Here is a 15,441-nt window from a genome sequence, read left to right on the forward strand (position 1 = left end):
GTTTCTGCTGAGAAATCTACTGTTAATCTGACAGGTTTTTCTTTATAGATTAGCTGATGCTTTTGCGTCATAGGCCTCAAGATTCTTTCCTTTGTTTGACTTTAGATAACCTGATGATTATGTGCCTGGGCGATGATCTTTTTGTGATGAATTTCCCAGGTGTTCTTTGAGCTTCTTGTATTTGAATGTCTAGATCTCTAGAAAGGTCATGAAAATTTCCCTCAATTATTCCCTCTAAGCAGTTTTCTAAACTTTTAGATTTCTCTTCTTCCTCAGGAACACGAATTATTCTTAGGTTTGTCCATTTAACATAATCTCAAATTTTTGGAGGCTTTGTTCATTTTTTAAAAATTATTTTTTCTTTTTCTGATTGGTTGATTTGAAATCCTTATCTTCAAGTTCTGAAGTTCCTTCTTTTACTTGTTGGATTCTATTTTTGAAACTTACCAGTGCATTTTGTATATCTTTAAGTGTGTCTTTCATTTTCAGAAGTTGTGATTTTTTTTTCTTTATGGTATCTATTCCTCTGGAGCATTTTTTTCATCCATATCCTGTATTTTTAAACATTTCTTTTCATTGCTTTTCACTCTTTTCTGGTATATCCTGGAGTAGCTTAATAATTCACCTTCTGAATTGTTTATTTGATAATTCAGAGATTTCTTCTTGGTTTGGATTCATTGCTGGGGAGCTAGTGTGGTCTTTTGGGGGTGTTATAGAATCTTGTTTTGTCATATTACTAGAATTACTTTTCGGATTCCTTCTCATTCAGGTAGACTATTTCAGTGAAAAAATATAGAATTCAAGGGCTGCTGTTCAGATTCTTTTGTTTCATGGCATGGGGCGATCCACTGTCCCTTCCTCTAGGGATGGGGCTTCCTACAAGCCAGACTGGAGTGATTGTTGCTGCTCTTCTGGGTCTAGTCACCCGGTGGAACTGCCAGCCTTTGGGCTGGTGCTGGGGAGTGTCTGCAAAGAGTCCTCTGATGTGATCCATCTTTAGGTGTTTCAGCCATAGATTCCAGCACCTGCTCTGGTGGAGGTGTCAGGAGAGTGAAGTAGACTCTGTGAGAGTCCTTGTAGATATATTTAGTGTGCTGACTTTCTTGAATGCTCATTATGCTAACAGTGAAGTTGTCACATGGACAGACTCAGGACCGCTGGTTAGCCAGGATGTTATAGGCAGTGAGATTAGCTGTTGTTTTCTCCTCCCTTGGAGCAGGGTTGTTCTGTCATGAGTTGCTATAATGTCCTGAGTTTGTTGGCCTCCAGCCAGGAGGTAGCATTTTTAAGAAAGCACCAGTTTTTTGCCTGTTCCATGGAATTTACAGCAGCCTGTTGCTTCATTCAAAGGATCTGATTATTTAAAACAAGATAATTCGTACATTGATTTGGCAAATATTTATTAAATGCCTATCATGTGTAGGTATTATTCTAGATGCTGCTGTTGTAGAAGAAAAAAAACAAAGTCCTTGATCCTCTAGAGCTTACTTTGTAGTAGGAGAGATAGAACATTAGCAAATAAATATAGAACACAGTGTCATACAATGGTAAGTGTTATAAAAAATAAAATAGAGTAAGAGATGAGAGACTCAGAGAGTCTTCAGATAGGGTGGTCAGGGAAGGCTTGCCTGAGGAGGTGACATTTACGCAGATAATTTCTTCTTCATTTATGTGACAGATATTTATTGAACACTCAATATGTATAGGTCACTATGCTTGCTACTGTAGGGTTACAGATTAAGACAAGATGCATGGTTTCTAGGAATTTATAATTTAGCCAAGGAGCTGAAACTATATAACATTGAATGTTGTAAGTTAAATGTGAATGATGTTAAGAGGTCAGAAGAGGAACTATTTCTTTTAATCCTAGTTATTAAGGAATTCTACCAGAATAAGATGGGCCTTAAAGAGTTGGTGTGTGGATAGGTACATGTGAGTCTGTGTGTAAAAAGAAATTCCTAAAGGCATGAAAAAGTATACCATGAATGCAAACAAAACAAAACAAAACAGACAGAAATGTCAGAGGTACCTAGAAAAGACTAAGAATATTGTTTGGGTTGGACAAGAAGTTGTGCTTCAGAAACTTAGCTCCTAACAGCTACTGCAAGCAAAAAATAAATTTAAAACTTTGAATTCCTTTTTGAAATTCAGGTGAACTTTGCATTCTCTTGCATTAATTCATCTATCTTTATTTTAATAGAAAATTATTCTTCCTCAAACTTTTTGAGTAAAATTAACACTTAAGGTATACCATATTTACCCTATGGCTTCCAGTGCCTCTGTCAAATATTTAATTGGACATTCACATATAACTGAAAAGCAAGGGTAGAAGAATAGAGAGAAATAATTCTGAAAACATAGATTAGATCTATGTATTATTGGGTCTTAAGTAACAGATCTACACATTTGAATTTTATCATGTAGGAAATGAAAAACTAACAAATGTTTTCTAATGGGGCATTAGCCTTATCATTTATCATGTTGTTTTCTTCATCCAGAGTGTTTTCATCTTGCAAATCCTACCCATATTTTATGATCCAGTTCATATATCAGTGTTCAACTCAGCCTTCTTTGATTTCTACGCTGGCCTTTCATGGCAGTTGATCAGTACTGCCTTAGCACTTACCACATTTTACCTTGAATTTTAGTCATTTTATGCTGATGGCTCTGTACCCTGCATCACTATGAACTGTGACTTCCATGTGGCAAATAAGAAATTCCTACAGAATAAATGAAAATGCCCCAGAGTAGAATAATTAATCTAGTAGCCAGATGAAGAATGTGCCAGAGATGGGTAAACTAGAAGCAGTAAAATTAATCAGTAGGCTATTACAGTCATTCAACCATGAGGTAGTTAGCACAGAACCAGGAAGCTGTCGTTGACTGTTTGAAGTAAAATAGTAAGAAACGAATATGTAACATATTGCAGAGATATAATCTAAGTATTTAATTTGACTGGGGAAAAGAAAGACATCCAAAGAGGCTGGAATGTTAAGTCTATTAACCATATTTGGGATTGTAGACAGAGGGCTGGTATGGAGGGAAGATGTCAAATTTGGATTTTTGACATGTTGAGATCTTTTGCTGATAGAAGCATTATATGGAACTGTCAACTGGCAAATGGAAGCTATTTCTGGCAAAGATTATGAATGAAGATAATTTAAGAGCCATTTGTATAGCAGTGACATTGGAACTCATGGTGATATATGAGATCTCTAAGCCAGTTTGAGCGGATAGACAGAAGTGGAGGAATGAAGATAAGGAATGTTCCATTGTGTATATATACCACATGTTAAAAAGGGTGAGAGAAAGAAGGGAATAGAAAATAGAGTAGGGAAAGAAAGATCAGGAGGCAGGAAGAGAAGCAGGCCACTGGAAACTCTGAGGCTAAGGAGTAACACTGGTAGGACAACTAGGAAACCTTTAGAGTGGTGGGAATAAAAGATCTCAGGAAGGTGAAGAGAGAATGATGCTGAAAGACCCCATAACTATGGTTGCAAATGCTCACTTGAGATCTAGATGGCTCTAGAAGGAACAAGAGGCTTAGCATATGCTGATGGCCAGAGCTCAGGTCAGCAAGTGAAAACAGGGTGGTGTTAATGCCCCAAAAATGGAATCTTTACACCCCTCCCTTCCCCACCAGGCACAAGGCATTTCATTCTTTGCCCATCCTGTCCTATTCTGAAATTTATCAGCAGTGCCCCAAGATACTGACCTCTCTAATACTGTTCTTTCTGTTCAAAATGTATCTGTTCTATGTCTCACTTCTTTGGGGTGGCATTTTCTAAGTGTGTTCCACAAATTATAGTTCTTCAAGATGCTGTAGATTCCAAGAGAATGGATTCTGTGATTAGGTAAGTCTTGAAAATGCCACAAGGAATGCTAAATGTCCTGAGAAATTTTGATGGAAAAAAAATCTTATTGATTTTGTTTGAAGTACAAAACATTATTTGTTCATAGGCCTGCCCCCTGTTTTAATTGTTATTGCTATAAAACTCAGTGATCTCATAATACCCATGTGGGGAAGCTTTGCTTTAGGGTCATGGTGATGGACAATTAATCTGATAAATGGTTACATGGTTTGTTGTTAATGATTGTGAAAGGATAATTAACCTTCTGTTGTCAAAAATTTATAATTTACCAGATAATTTAATGAGGTAATAAAAATGTTCAGTGTGGGAAACTCAGTATTACGGATGTCAAGTTGGGATAAATTTTGGGCAGCATAGTCTTTTAGAAGTCTCTAATCACATCATTCAAGTGGATAGTGGCTACTCAATATCTACATCAATTTTAGATCCACAGCTAAATTCTATATCCTTTTTGCTAGGGCTATTACTGTGTTTCGACCCCAAAACTTCAATCAATTTTTCATCCAGCCTGAAGAATGGAAAGGCGGCATACAGCACCATGATGACATCTTATGTGCTGCGTTTTTACCTCCACAAACTGTTGTTACAGGTAATTTGAAATTTCACTTGACAATCATTGGTGAAGTTTGGTTTGTTTTGGTTTGTCTTGGCTCACTCACTTTTTAAAAAGCCTTTTCTCAGTTGTTTTATATATATGTATATATATATATATATATGTATTTTGAGATGGGGTCTCACCTATTGCCCAGGCTAGAGTGCAGTGGCCAGATCTCAGCTGATTGCAATCTCTGTCTGCCAGGCTCAAGTGATCCTCCCACCTCAGCCTCCTGAGTAGCTGGGACCATAGGCGCGCCCCACCATGCCTGGCCAATTTTTTGCATTTTTAGTAGAGATGGGTTTTTTACTGTGTTGTCCAGGCTGATCTCAAACTCCTAAGCTCAAGCAATTCACCTGCATCAGCCTCCCAAAGTGCTGGGATTACTGGCGTGAGCCACTGTGCCCGGCCATATATTTCTTTTTAACTTATGATTGACACATAATATTAATAATTGTACATATTTGTGAGGCACAACATGTTTCAATACATGTATAAATTGTGCAATGATCAAATCATGGTAATTAATGTATTAATAACCTTACACATATATCATATCTTAGTGATGAGAACATTAAAAAGTCTTTTTTTCTAGCTATTTTGAAGTATACAATACATTATTGTCAACTCTAGTCATCCTACTATGCAATAGAACACCAGAACTCCCATCTAACTGTAGCTTTTTACCTGTTGACCAATCTCTCACCATCACCTGCTCCCTTCTCCCCTCCCCATCCTCGGGTATCCACTATTCTACTCTCTACTTTTATGAGAATAACATTTTAGATTCCACAACTGAGTGATATCATGTGATATTTGTCTTTATATGCATGGCTTATTTCACCTAACATAATGTCCACGAGGTTCATTCGCGTTGCTGCAAAAGACAAGATTTTGTTCTTTTTGTGGCTGAATACTATTCCATTGTGTATATATAGCACATTTTCCTTATTCATTTATTCATTGATGAACATTTAGGTTGATTTTATATCATGACTATTGTGAATAATGCTACAATAAACATAAGGGTGCAGATATCTCTTCCACATGCTGATTTCATTTCCTTACCCAGTAGTGGAATTTCTGGATCATATGGTAGTTCTATTTTCAATTCCTCCATATCATTTTCCATAAAGGCTATACTAATTTACATTCTCACCAGCCATATGTAAGTGTTCCCTCTGCCCCATATCTTCGCCAATACTTTTATCTTTTGATTTTTTGACAGGATCCATTCTGACTGGAGTGAAGTGATATCTTGCTCAGGTTGTTTTGATTTGTATTTCCCTGATAACCAGTGATGTTGGACTTTTTTTTTGTATGTCTGTTGGCCATTTGTTATGTCTTCTTTTCAGAAATGTTTATTCAGGTCTTTTGTCCATTTTTAAATCAGGTTTTCTTTGTTGCAGAGTTGTTTGATTTTCTTATATATTTTGGATACTAGCCCCTTATACTATCAGATGTACAGTTTGCAACTATCTTCTCCCATTTTGTAGGTTGTCTCTTTGCTTTGTTGATTGTTTCCTTTGAACATGAATAGATTTTTGAAGAAGCAGTGCTTGCTCTTCTTAGTCCTTATTTCTAGGGAAATATATTGGTAGTTCTGATCATCGGCTCCTATGCCTGGCTGTCTGATTTCCCATCACGGTTCTACCAATTGCCACAACTTGATAATGAGCAAGTTATTTAAACTCTAAATCATAATTTTGTCTGGCAGATAATAATATATCTATATTTTGGGTTATAGTTCAGATTATCTGTGCAAGGGTTTAACACAGTTCTCAGCACACAATAAGCTCATCCATAAACATTAGCTTTTATTTGTATTGTCCATTTTCCAGGAGCAGCATTAGGGCTGTTGGGTACAAATCACACATTGGTGGCACTTAGATGTTTCATAATGTGAACATATTAACTCTTTGGCATAATTTAGCCCAGATAATGTTGATAAAAGTCTGTCCTCACAAAATGTCTACAAATCCAAGCTCTTAAAATGATTCATAGGCATGCTTTGATGTGACATATTAAAGAGAATGAAAAATTGTTGTATCATTTCTGGCCAAAGAATACAATTTATAGAGACAGATTGCACCATGAAATTTTCAAGTCCATATTTTGACAGCTGAATTTTTTTTTATAGAACCAAAAATGTCATCAATTATCCAGGAAAAGATCCAGGATATCTATGAAGTGTTACAATATGAGGTTTACTGATCTATCTACATTTAAAGTTTCCCTGTTTTCAGGACTAACCAAATTACTTTCTAGTAAGACCAACTCTGTAGATAAATTAGCTTTACAGTCACTGGAAGGCCACCCCTGCAGGGAGGATCACATCCTGAAATGTGGTGGGCACTGAAGTGTAAAACGGTGTGGTTGTTAGTGTGAAAGTATTAGTAAATACCATTGTATTGGTGGATTGACAGTCTCTTCACTCATTCTCCTCCCATCAATCCTATGTGGAAATATTTGGTCAATCACTGCTAGTAAAGCATAAGACAAGATGGATATTTCTATGGACAGCTGAACTCCATCCCCCTGGTTCAATTTGTGAGCTGCACAGATTGCTCTTTCTTTTTTTTTTTTTTTTTTTGAGATGGAGTGGAGTCTTTCTCTGTTGCCCAGGCTGGGGTGCAATTGTGCAATCTTGGCTCATTGCAACCTCTGCCTCCAGGGTTCAAGTGTTTCTCCTGCCTCAGTCTTCCGAGTAGCTGGGATTACAGGCACATGCCACCACGCCCAGCTAAGCTTTTTTTGTATCTTTAGTAGAGACAGGGTTTCACCATATTGGCCAGGCTGGTCTCACATTCCTGACCTCCTAATCTGCCCACCTCGGCCTCCCAAAGAGACTGCTTTTTCTAGGACAGAGTTTAGTGTGCATTTCTCTCTCCTCTCCCCTATTCCCAAAAAAGTCACCATTTGTACATCCCACCCAAACTCTTCTGCTCTCCTTGCCATAGACACTCTTCTCAGTGGGTAGCTGTCCTCAGTAAGTCACTGAGAACAATGGTCTGGGCATTGCTGCTTTGTTCCTCCACAGGACATGGTTGCTCAGACTTCACCTCACTGGGCTTCTGGGCTATTTGGGCCTTTCTCTGTTTTCTGTGAAGAGGAGTACTGAAGGACTTTCTGTAGGAAAAACTTTAGGATTGTGGAAGACAATATTCAATAAAAAATATAGGAGGGAAAGAATGAAGAGAAGACACACACACCCATCCACACACATGCACACACAAGAAGGGACGTGTGAAACAGAAACATAAGAGGACTCGATTTACTTGCCCTTACCCAATAATAAAAAGTATGATGGTAATTAACATTTTCTCCAGTACTTACAATATGCTCAGTGCTACTGTAAGTATTTTCATTCTCTACAATAACCCTAGGAGATAAATACAATTATTAACTCTCTTTTATAGATGAGAAAATTGCAGCATCAAGTAGAATTAAATAACATGTCCAAGGTCACACAGTCAGTGAGAGAACCAAGACTCAAGCTCCAGTTTTTTATCCGCAAAGCATCTGTTCTGAATGCTTTATTACCATAAGATAAAAGAAAACAGCAGTAATTTCTACACACATATGCTCAGGTTATACTGTGGGGATTGTAAGCTCTAAAGTTAATACAAATACCAATTATCATTCATGTTTCTAAAAATATAGAGTGTCCACTATGTGCCATATTCTGTGTAAGATATATTGCTAATAACTTCTTCTGATTGCTGTTGCTCGTATTTTCTATCTTAATCTCCTGGCAATTTATATTCTCCATCCTGTCTTGTGTAGGGAGTTATGATGGAGAAATTGTTCTATGGAACAATAGCACAGAGAGTGCTCACCATGTTCTTCACCCTGATTACCAGAGGTTGCTAAAGTCAAAATTAGGTAAGCATGAGTTTGAAACTAAAATAACATGGCTAGTCAAATCACTGTAGGCCTAGTTATTCATGCATGTGCCTGCTGCAACTTGCTCCTAAATTATAGGTGATGGGCTATAAGCACGAAAGATTAGGGATATCATTGTCTTGTCAAAGTGGCTAAAGAGAATCTTGAGATTTACTTGGCTTAGCAAATTCTCCATGGCATGCCATTTCTTCTCTTTATGCTACATCGGCATTTCTGAACTACTGATAGCAGGGAGCAAGACTCTCATTTTTATTTAGTTTATTTTTTTCAATAAACCTTGCCAAATTACCTAAGAGTGAACGTTAGGTATCCTTTGCTAAGAAAATGGAAATTCATGTTCACTCGATAGACTGTTGAGACTCAATCTAGAGCTTGTAATAAATATTATGCCACCTGGAAATCTTAAATTATTCCTTGCTTTAGAAGCCCATGAGGAACATTAGATGGGAGTATATTGTATTTTATGGGAGTTTAGCAGAGCACATGAATATTTTATATTTAAGTAAAATGTCTTGACAATTGCCTTTCACATTTTATTTCAGTTTCCTTAGATACTGAAGGTTTTTCTTTAGACTAATTTATTTTGGTAATGAAAATGTCATTCCTCATGGCCCAGTGAGGTTCTGTTGTCTCAACTGAATAAACTCATAGAGGCTGAATTGAACTTTAGGAATGGACTGGTCATCAGATGCAGTTTTCTTTCTGGGTGAAAGCTAAGAAGCTATTTTATTAAGAGTAGGAAAACAAACTTGAGAGATTTAGGGGATACTTGGCTGCAAACACAAAGCTCTGACCTGCTTTATGTACTAAGAGCTAATCATTTTAGGATTCATTTGAACTTACCATGAGGGGGTTGGAATTCTGCCTCTTCCTCTACACTGGGCTTTAGAATACACAGAGAGATAATTAAGGAGAAAAGTGAATAGATGTCAAATTTCTGAAAGACATGAAAGGCACTGCAATCGATTTCTTATTTTGGAATTTTGAAAATATGTCTGTATAGATTTTTCAAAATTATGGGCGGACTGTTCATAGATTCTGAGACGAATATCCCCAGGTTTTACTAGTGTGGCCTGGAGATGATGTCGTTAGATCATTGAAGTATGCCTAGAAATGTTTTCTCCGGAGTAACTCACTAACAAATAGTATTGTTAAAAAGCCTCATTTAATTAAAGATTAATTTTAATGATTAATAAGTTGAAAATGCCACAATATCGGAATTACATTTGTCTTGAGCATATTAGGATCCCTAAGATGTTAGCATTGATGCCAATATTAAGTTCTTATTTAGTTCATATCAAGTGAAAACACAGCAAGTTTGTATGGAACATGAAAACCAAAAATAAAGTCAAACAGTTCTTCAAGCTGCGGTTAAGAAATATCAGAAGGCTTGATAGATGTTGACTAGAAGTCTATTGTGAGACTTGGAGTCATTAGAGATAGTGATAGATGGCGAACCGCTGTTTCATAGGCACTAGTTTTCAAAGCAGATATTTTTCTTCATTAATAATACCTGGCTTTGTCTTCATCACAGATACAAAACCTCAAAAACTTCTCAGTGCTGGGAGAAGCCACTCCACCCACCCCATGGCAGACCAATCTACCATGGGAGTCCACAACTTTGAGATTGACACTGAGGGCAAAAATGCTGTTACGAGGCTTTGCTTCCTCAAAGCAAGAAAAAACACTGCAGTGACAGGTAAAATATATATTTACATTTTACATGTAGTTGGAAAGGGAGCAGTAAAGAAAATCCAATTTATTTCTACTAGATCTTGTAGAATTTGAGTGCATGTATCTAACCAGTCAGGAGTGTGTCATGTGAGGTCACAGACTATGGCAAAGGAAGTTGTAATTGAGGAGGATGGGTTCAAGAGCAGGAGTCAGACTACACCCCACTACTAATTTATCCAGTGTTGTGTATGTTAAGATCAGGAAGGGAACAATTCTGACAAATTACTGAATACGGGCAAGATGTATGCCAGAGTCAAAGCTTAAGTCCACATATAGCAGAAGAGTTGAGTCTGAGACTGACTATATGAGTACCTAATCAAAATAGGCTGGAAGAGAATAATGAGGAGTGTGGATGTTAAGCACAGTAACAGAATTTGAAAGAATTGCTAATCCTAGGATAAGAGCTGCCTGCTCTCTTCTCTGTTCTCATCTTTTTTTCTTTTTTGAAGTATTAATTATATCTTCTCCAGAGATGTATACTAACATTAATGCTATTTTATGATTTACTGTAGTTATTTGATATTATGTAAATGAAATAACCATTTGCTTAATTTTTTCCCTGTTGTCAGTGGCAATATTAGCATGGTGTTGATGCAGCCTGCATCTTTCGTAAATGAAAATCTGCCTTGGAGAATAATGCACATATGTATTGTGTATTTGAAATCTAGACATGTGTATTGTGGATTTGAAAAGGAAATGAACATATCTGAATTATGTTTATTGTTTCCCATATTTAATTTACAGATGAAAAATCTGTATAATTTTCATATAAAATTTTTAATCATTAAGAATCAATAAAGGTATAGTTTAAAAACATTCTGGGTTGTTTAGAATAATCTTTGAAAGAATTAGATTCTAAAACTTTTTGTTTTCTAGAACTTGCTTATACTCAAAATATGAATTATTATCCAGAAATTACTCTCATTTCCTCAATACTAATTTTAATGTTATCAGTATTCCCAGATTGTTTTCACTGAAGCAGCTACGTGTTATTATTTCTACCTTAAATAAATATGATTGTTAATTGGCAGTACATTTGTGAGGCAAACTGGAAGTCATTCACAGAGTTATCAAATAATAGGAACCTTGCCACAGAAGAATAACTTAGGTAAGGTGCTTCAACAAAACATACAAATGGAAAATGAAAAGGTTAGTTCTAGACTCATTCACCAAAAAAGGGTTTTATAAGGGTTTACAATGAATTATTGATGAAAACGTTTAAAGAAAGCTCATAAATAGAATTCTAAGCATGCTGCCAAATGGAGAAGTCAATAGCTATTCTGCTGTCACTACATATTCCAACCAAATCTGTGCATGCAGACTTTTACTTCACTGTATATATCCAATGGGTTATTAGGGAAGATGAATTTTATATAATAATAATATTATCATAAAGTTGGAATTAATAGTTCATGTTTATCTGAGGAAACAAATTAATTCTATCTAACTTTTAAAAACCCCTGGGTCGGGCACGGTGGCTCAAGCCTGTAATCCCAGCACTTCGGGAGGCTGAGATGGGCGGATCACGAGGTCAGGACATCCAGACCATCCTGGCTAACAGGGTGAAACCCCGTCTCCACTAAAAAATACAAAAAACTAGCCGGGCTAGGTGGCGGACGCCTGTAGTCCCAGCTATTCGGGAGGCTGAGGCAGGAGAATGGCATAAACCCGGGAGGCGGAGCTTGCAGTGAGCTGAGATCCCGCCACTGCACTCCAGCCTGGGCGACAGAGCGAGACTCTGTCTCAAACAAACAAACTAAATAAATAAATAAAAATAAAAATAAATAAAAATAAAAACCCCCAAAACATCAGAATAATGAATGAAAAAAAGGGAACTAAATGTAATGGGACATTTCAATATCCTATGCCATTTAATAGTCAACACAAACCAGTGAGGTTATCATAGTGTTACCTCCATTTTATATTTGACAAAATTAAAGTGGTACTGGGAATTGATCTCAGGACTACTCACCTCTCCAACATCATATGCTTTCCACAGGGAAAGTCACTGAAGAAGTTATTTCTGGCATGGGTTGTTCAGTTTTCTATTTAGATTTTCCCTTACATGTTAGGAGGAGCTAACCTGGTATCATGTGGAGGATCTGGTTATGTCAGATTTTGGGATATATATAAGAAGCAACTTCTGGCTGAATTTTTGGCTCATAGTGGAGCTGGAACGATTATTATGTCTACTGATAAGATGAATCGATACCTTACCACAGGAGATCTTGATGGATGGTTGAAAATCTGGAATATAGAGGTAAATTGAAAAACATTGTCACATTACCTTTAAGATTTTTGGTGACCCTTTGTTGCAAGTAACTATGAATCAAGTCTTGTCTGTCTCCTAAACAAAGGAAAGAATGTTTAGTCTAAGTGTTTTAAATAAAACATTTACAAGTTTCATGCAGAGACTTATTTTAAATAATTAATGAGGAAAATCATATTTTTCTCAATACTGACAGCCTTCTGTTAAGTAAGTCATCCAATTTAGAAATGCAATATTGTTAGTAAGGCACTTCAGCATTATTTGAATGTAAATAATTAGGATATACCTTATTTTTAATTAATTAATTAATTTATTTATCTATCTATTTATTTTGAGACAGGATCTCCCTCTGTCACCTAGACTCGAGTACAGTGGCATGATTATAGCTCTCTGCAACTTCAAACTCATGGCTCAAGCCATCCTCCCACCTCAGGCTCCTGAGTAGCTAGGACTACAGGCATGTTCCACTATGCCCAGCTAATTATTTTAATTTAATTTAATTTAATCTTTTGTAGAGACAGGGTCTCACTATGTTGCCTGAGGTGAGGCTACACCTTATTTGCAATGAGACTATAAATGTAATTTAAATACTAGAGGACTATTCCTTCATCTAACCTTATGGTTACCCTGAGTTAGTTTGGGATTTTTTTTTTTTTTATCACTGATTGCCTCCTCAATTTTCCAATAATATTTAAAAGTTGTATATGTGGCCATATATATGTGGTAAAGTTCATCTCTATCAAATAATTGGCTATACTATTTATATTTTTCTTTCCTTCCTCCTTCCCCACTAGTTCTTTTTTGTATTTCCCAAGTAGTCAGATAAGTTAGAAACCTTTTTTTTCTTAATGTAATTTCATTTTCTAGCCTCTTTTATCATGAACTTTGCTTTCGCATTTGGATCACAGGTTGTTGTTCCCGAGTTTGAAAATCGGCCTTTTTAAAAAAGTGTTATGTCATTGTAATCATTTCATATTTGAATTTTTTAGAGTTCTGGTATTTCTTTTCATTCAGGAGTACTGTCTTAATTCCAATAAGAACAAAATCACAAAGGCCCCAACTCTGATAAGATCATTCCAACCTCATGAGGACCGGATAAGTTCCTTAGAGATGTGTGAGCCGGGTGGTCAGTTACTGATTATCTCCTCCTCTGCAGACTGCAGCATTTGTGTGACTGGTGTCTGCAATGCTCCTGTTTGGATCTTTGGTCAGGTAGAAATATTGCTCTTTATTATTCTAGTATTTACTTGACATTTAGTATTAACTTGGGCTGATTTCTATTTGAATCTCATCAGCTGTTTAATGTTCATTAGTCATGAAAGAACTGACAACATTTCTGAAGCAGTAGCTCCAGGCGACTTTGTCCTGTTTTCCATTAACCAAGACAGTTTCATCAAACGGAAGACACCAGAGATACGGAAAGATGGGAGCTCTGTGCAGCTCAAAATATTCCAAGATTTCTGAGAAAAAATTCTCCTCTAAAATAAATTCCTTCAATTTCAAAATTTAGTAAAAGTTCAACGTGGATAAAATGATCGTGTTACTAAAAAGACAAATGATTATGACTGTTAACTAAGAACGTAATAATCAAATGCAGAAAATTTTAGGAAAAAAAAAAACAATCATCCTATTCACTCTCTGGTTTACTGCCGCAAATAATAATAGTTAACATTTGCTGAGTTTTTCTTGTGTACCTGGGGCACTGTTCTAAGATTTTTTTCAAGAATTAACTCATTTAATCTTCACAATTGCTCAATTCAGGAGGGGGCAGCTCTCACAATTCCCATTTTACAAATGAGCAAACAGAGGCACAGAGAGTTTGAATAAATCCCCTGAGCTCGCAGAAGCTAATCGTGGTAGAGTTTTGCTTTTAACTCAAGTTGGGTCACTTTAGAGCTCACATTTTTAACCCCTTTCTCAAGATCTGACTTGTCCCTGCCTATGAAATGAAATGGAAGGAGGGGGCATGAAATAAAGGAAATATTTAGTCTCATATTTTCTGTTCTCTTATCCTTTTGCCTTCTTGGGAACGTTTCCTGTTCCATTTGTGCTTTTGGGGACAAAAAATGTTTGACTGGTTTCAACCAGTACTATTCAAACCTGGTATAAGTTTAAGGTGAAGCCTCAATTTCTGTTTGGCCAGCTGATTTGGTTCTATTTAGGAGCCTCAGGTGCCAATCTGACTCTGGAGAGTAGGCAATTCTTTTAGTGTTGGAAGACAAAGTTTGTTGTTGCTGTATTTGTAAAGTCAGTTTGATGAGGCCAACCTGTGTGGAAAGAATTCTAAGCAACCCTTTAGGATGCAGAGGGTGTTGGCAAATCAGAAAATCATCTAGGAGGTGGACCCACATTGGCTGGACAATGAGAGTGTCAATGTAACACTCAGGAGCTGTATCAATCTCTCGTATTTTGTAAACAAGACGAGCACTAGATTTTTCTCAGTCAGGAAAAAAAGCGGCTAAGTGGGAACTCATATGGGTGTGTGATGAGTGAGACAGAGTGGGACATGGCTGGCAGTCTGGACAGGAAAGAAGGTGGAAGCCTGCCTCGGGCCACTGAAGAAGCCATGCATTGCTGACGGAGGCTGTGGCAAATGAGGTGGAGGTTTGAACAACGGTAAAGAAACGAAACATCATCAAATGGGTGACCTAAGAAGTTCCTCAGACATCTGGGGTTGAACCAAGAAATAACACCATTCTAGGTGTAGGTGCCATATAAAGTTCACCCACCAAACATAATCTGTAGCTAAATTTTATTTTAATTCAGAAATGGGTGCTTACAAAACTGCTTATTTTTATATTATTGATATTATTTGTTGTTTCTGTGAAATCTTGCATTTTTTTAGGACTTCAGACCCAAAAAGCCCTCATGTGAATAATTTTATTTTTTCCCTTCTGTTCAAGACAGGAGAAGAGTCATCAGAGCTGGGTCAGTTTTAAAAATTGAAGGCTAGCAAAACTGGGGAAAACGGTTTTCTAATTCCTTCTGTTTGTGCTTCTTCTTCTTCTTCTTCTTCTTTTCTTCTTCTTCTTCTTCTTCTTCTTCTTCTTCTTCTTCTTCTTCTT

At 36.7% G+C, this 15,441-nt stretch overlaps 1 protein-coding gene across 2 annotated transcripts in view; it reads left to right on the top strand.

Annotated features, from left to right (window-relative positions):
• The window catches only part of WDR49 (WD repeat domain 49), a 184,691-nt gene that overhangs the window by 116,784 nt on the left and 52,466 nt on the right, over positions 1 to 15,441 (top strand). For both annotated transcript variants that reach the window (XM_031935245.1, XM_023213507.1), the window contains exons 11-15: positions 4,331 to 4,461; positions 8,254 to 8,352; positions 9,908 to 10,072; positions 12,180 to 12,367; positions 13,391 to 13,588. In XM_031935245.1, coding sequence (XP_031791105.1) covers positions 4,331 to 4,461; positions 8,254 to 8,352; positions 9,908 to 10,072; positions 12,180 to 12,367; positions 13,391 to 13,588 — 781 coding nt within the window. The remainder of the gene's footprint in view (positions 1 to 4,330; positions 4,462 to 8,253; positions 8,353 to 9,907; positions 10,073 to 12,179; positions 12,368 to 13,390; positions 13,589 to 15,441) is intronic.

This window comes from Piliocolobus tephrosceles, chromosome 2 (genome assembly GCF_002776525.5).
Source record: "Piliocolobus tephrosceles isolate RC106 chromosome 2, ASM277652v3, whole genome shotgun sequence".
NCBI lineage: Eukaryota > Metazoa > Chordata > Mammalia > Primates > Cercopithecidae > Piliocolobus > Piliocolobus tephrosceles.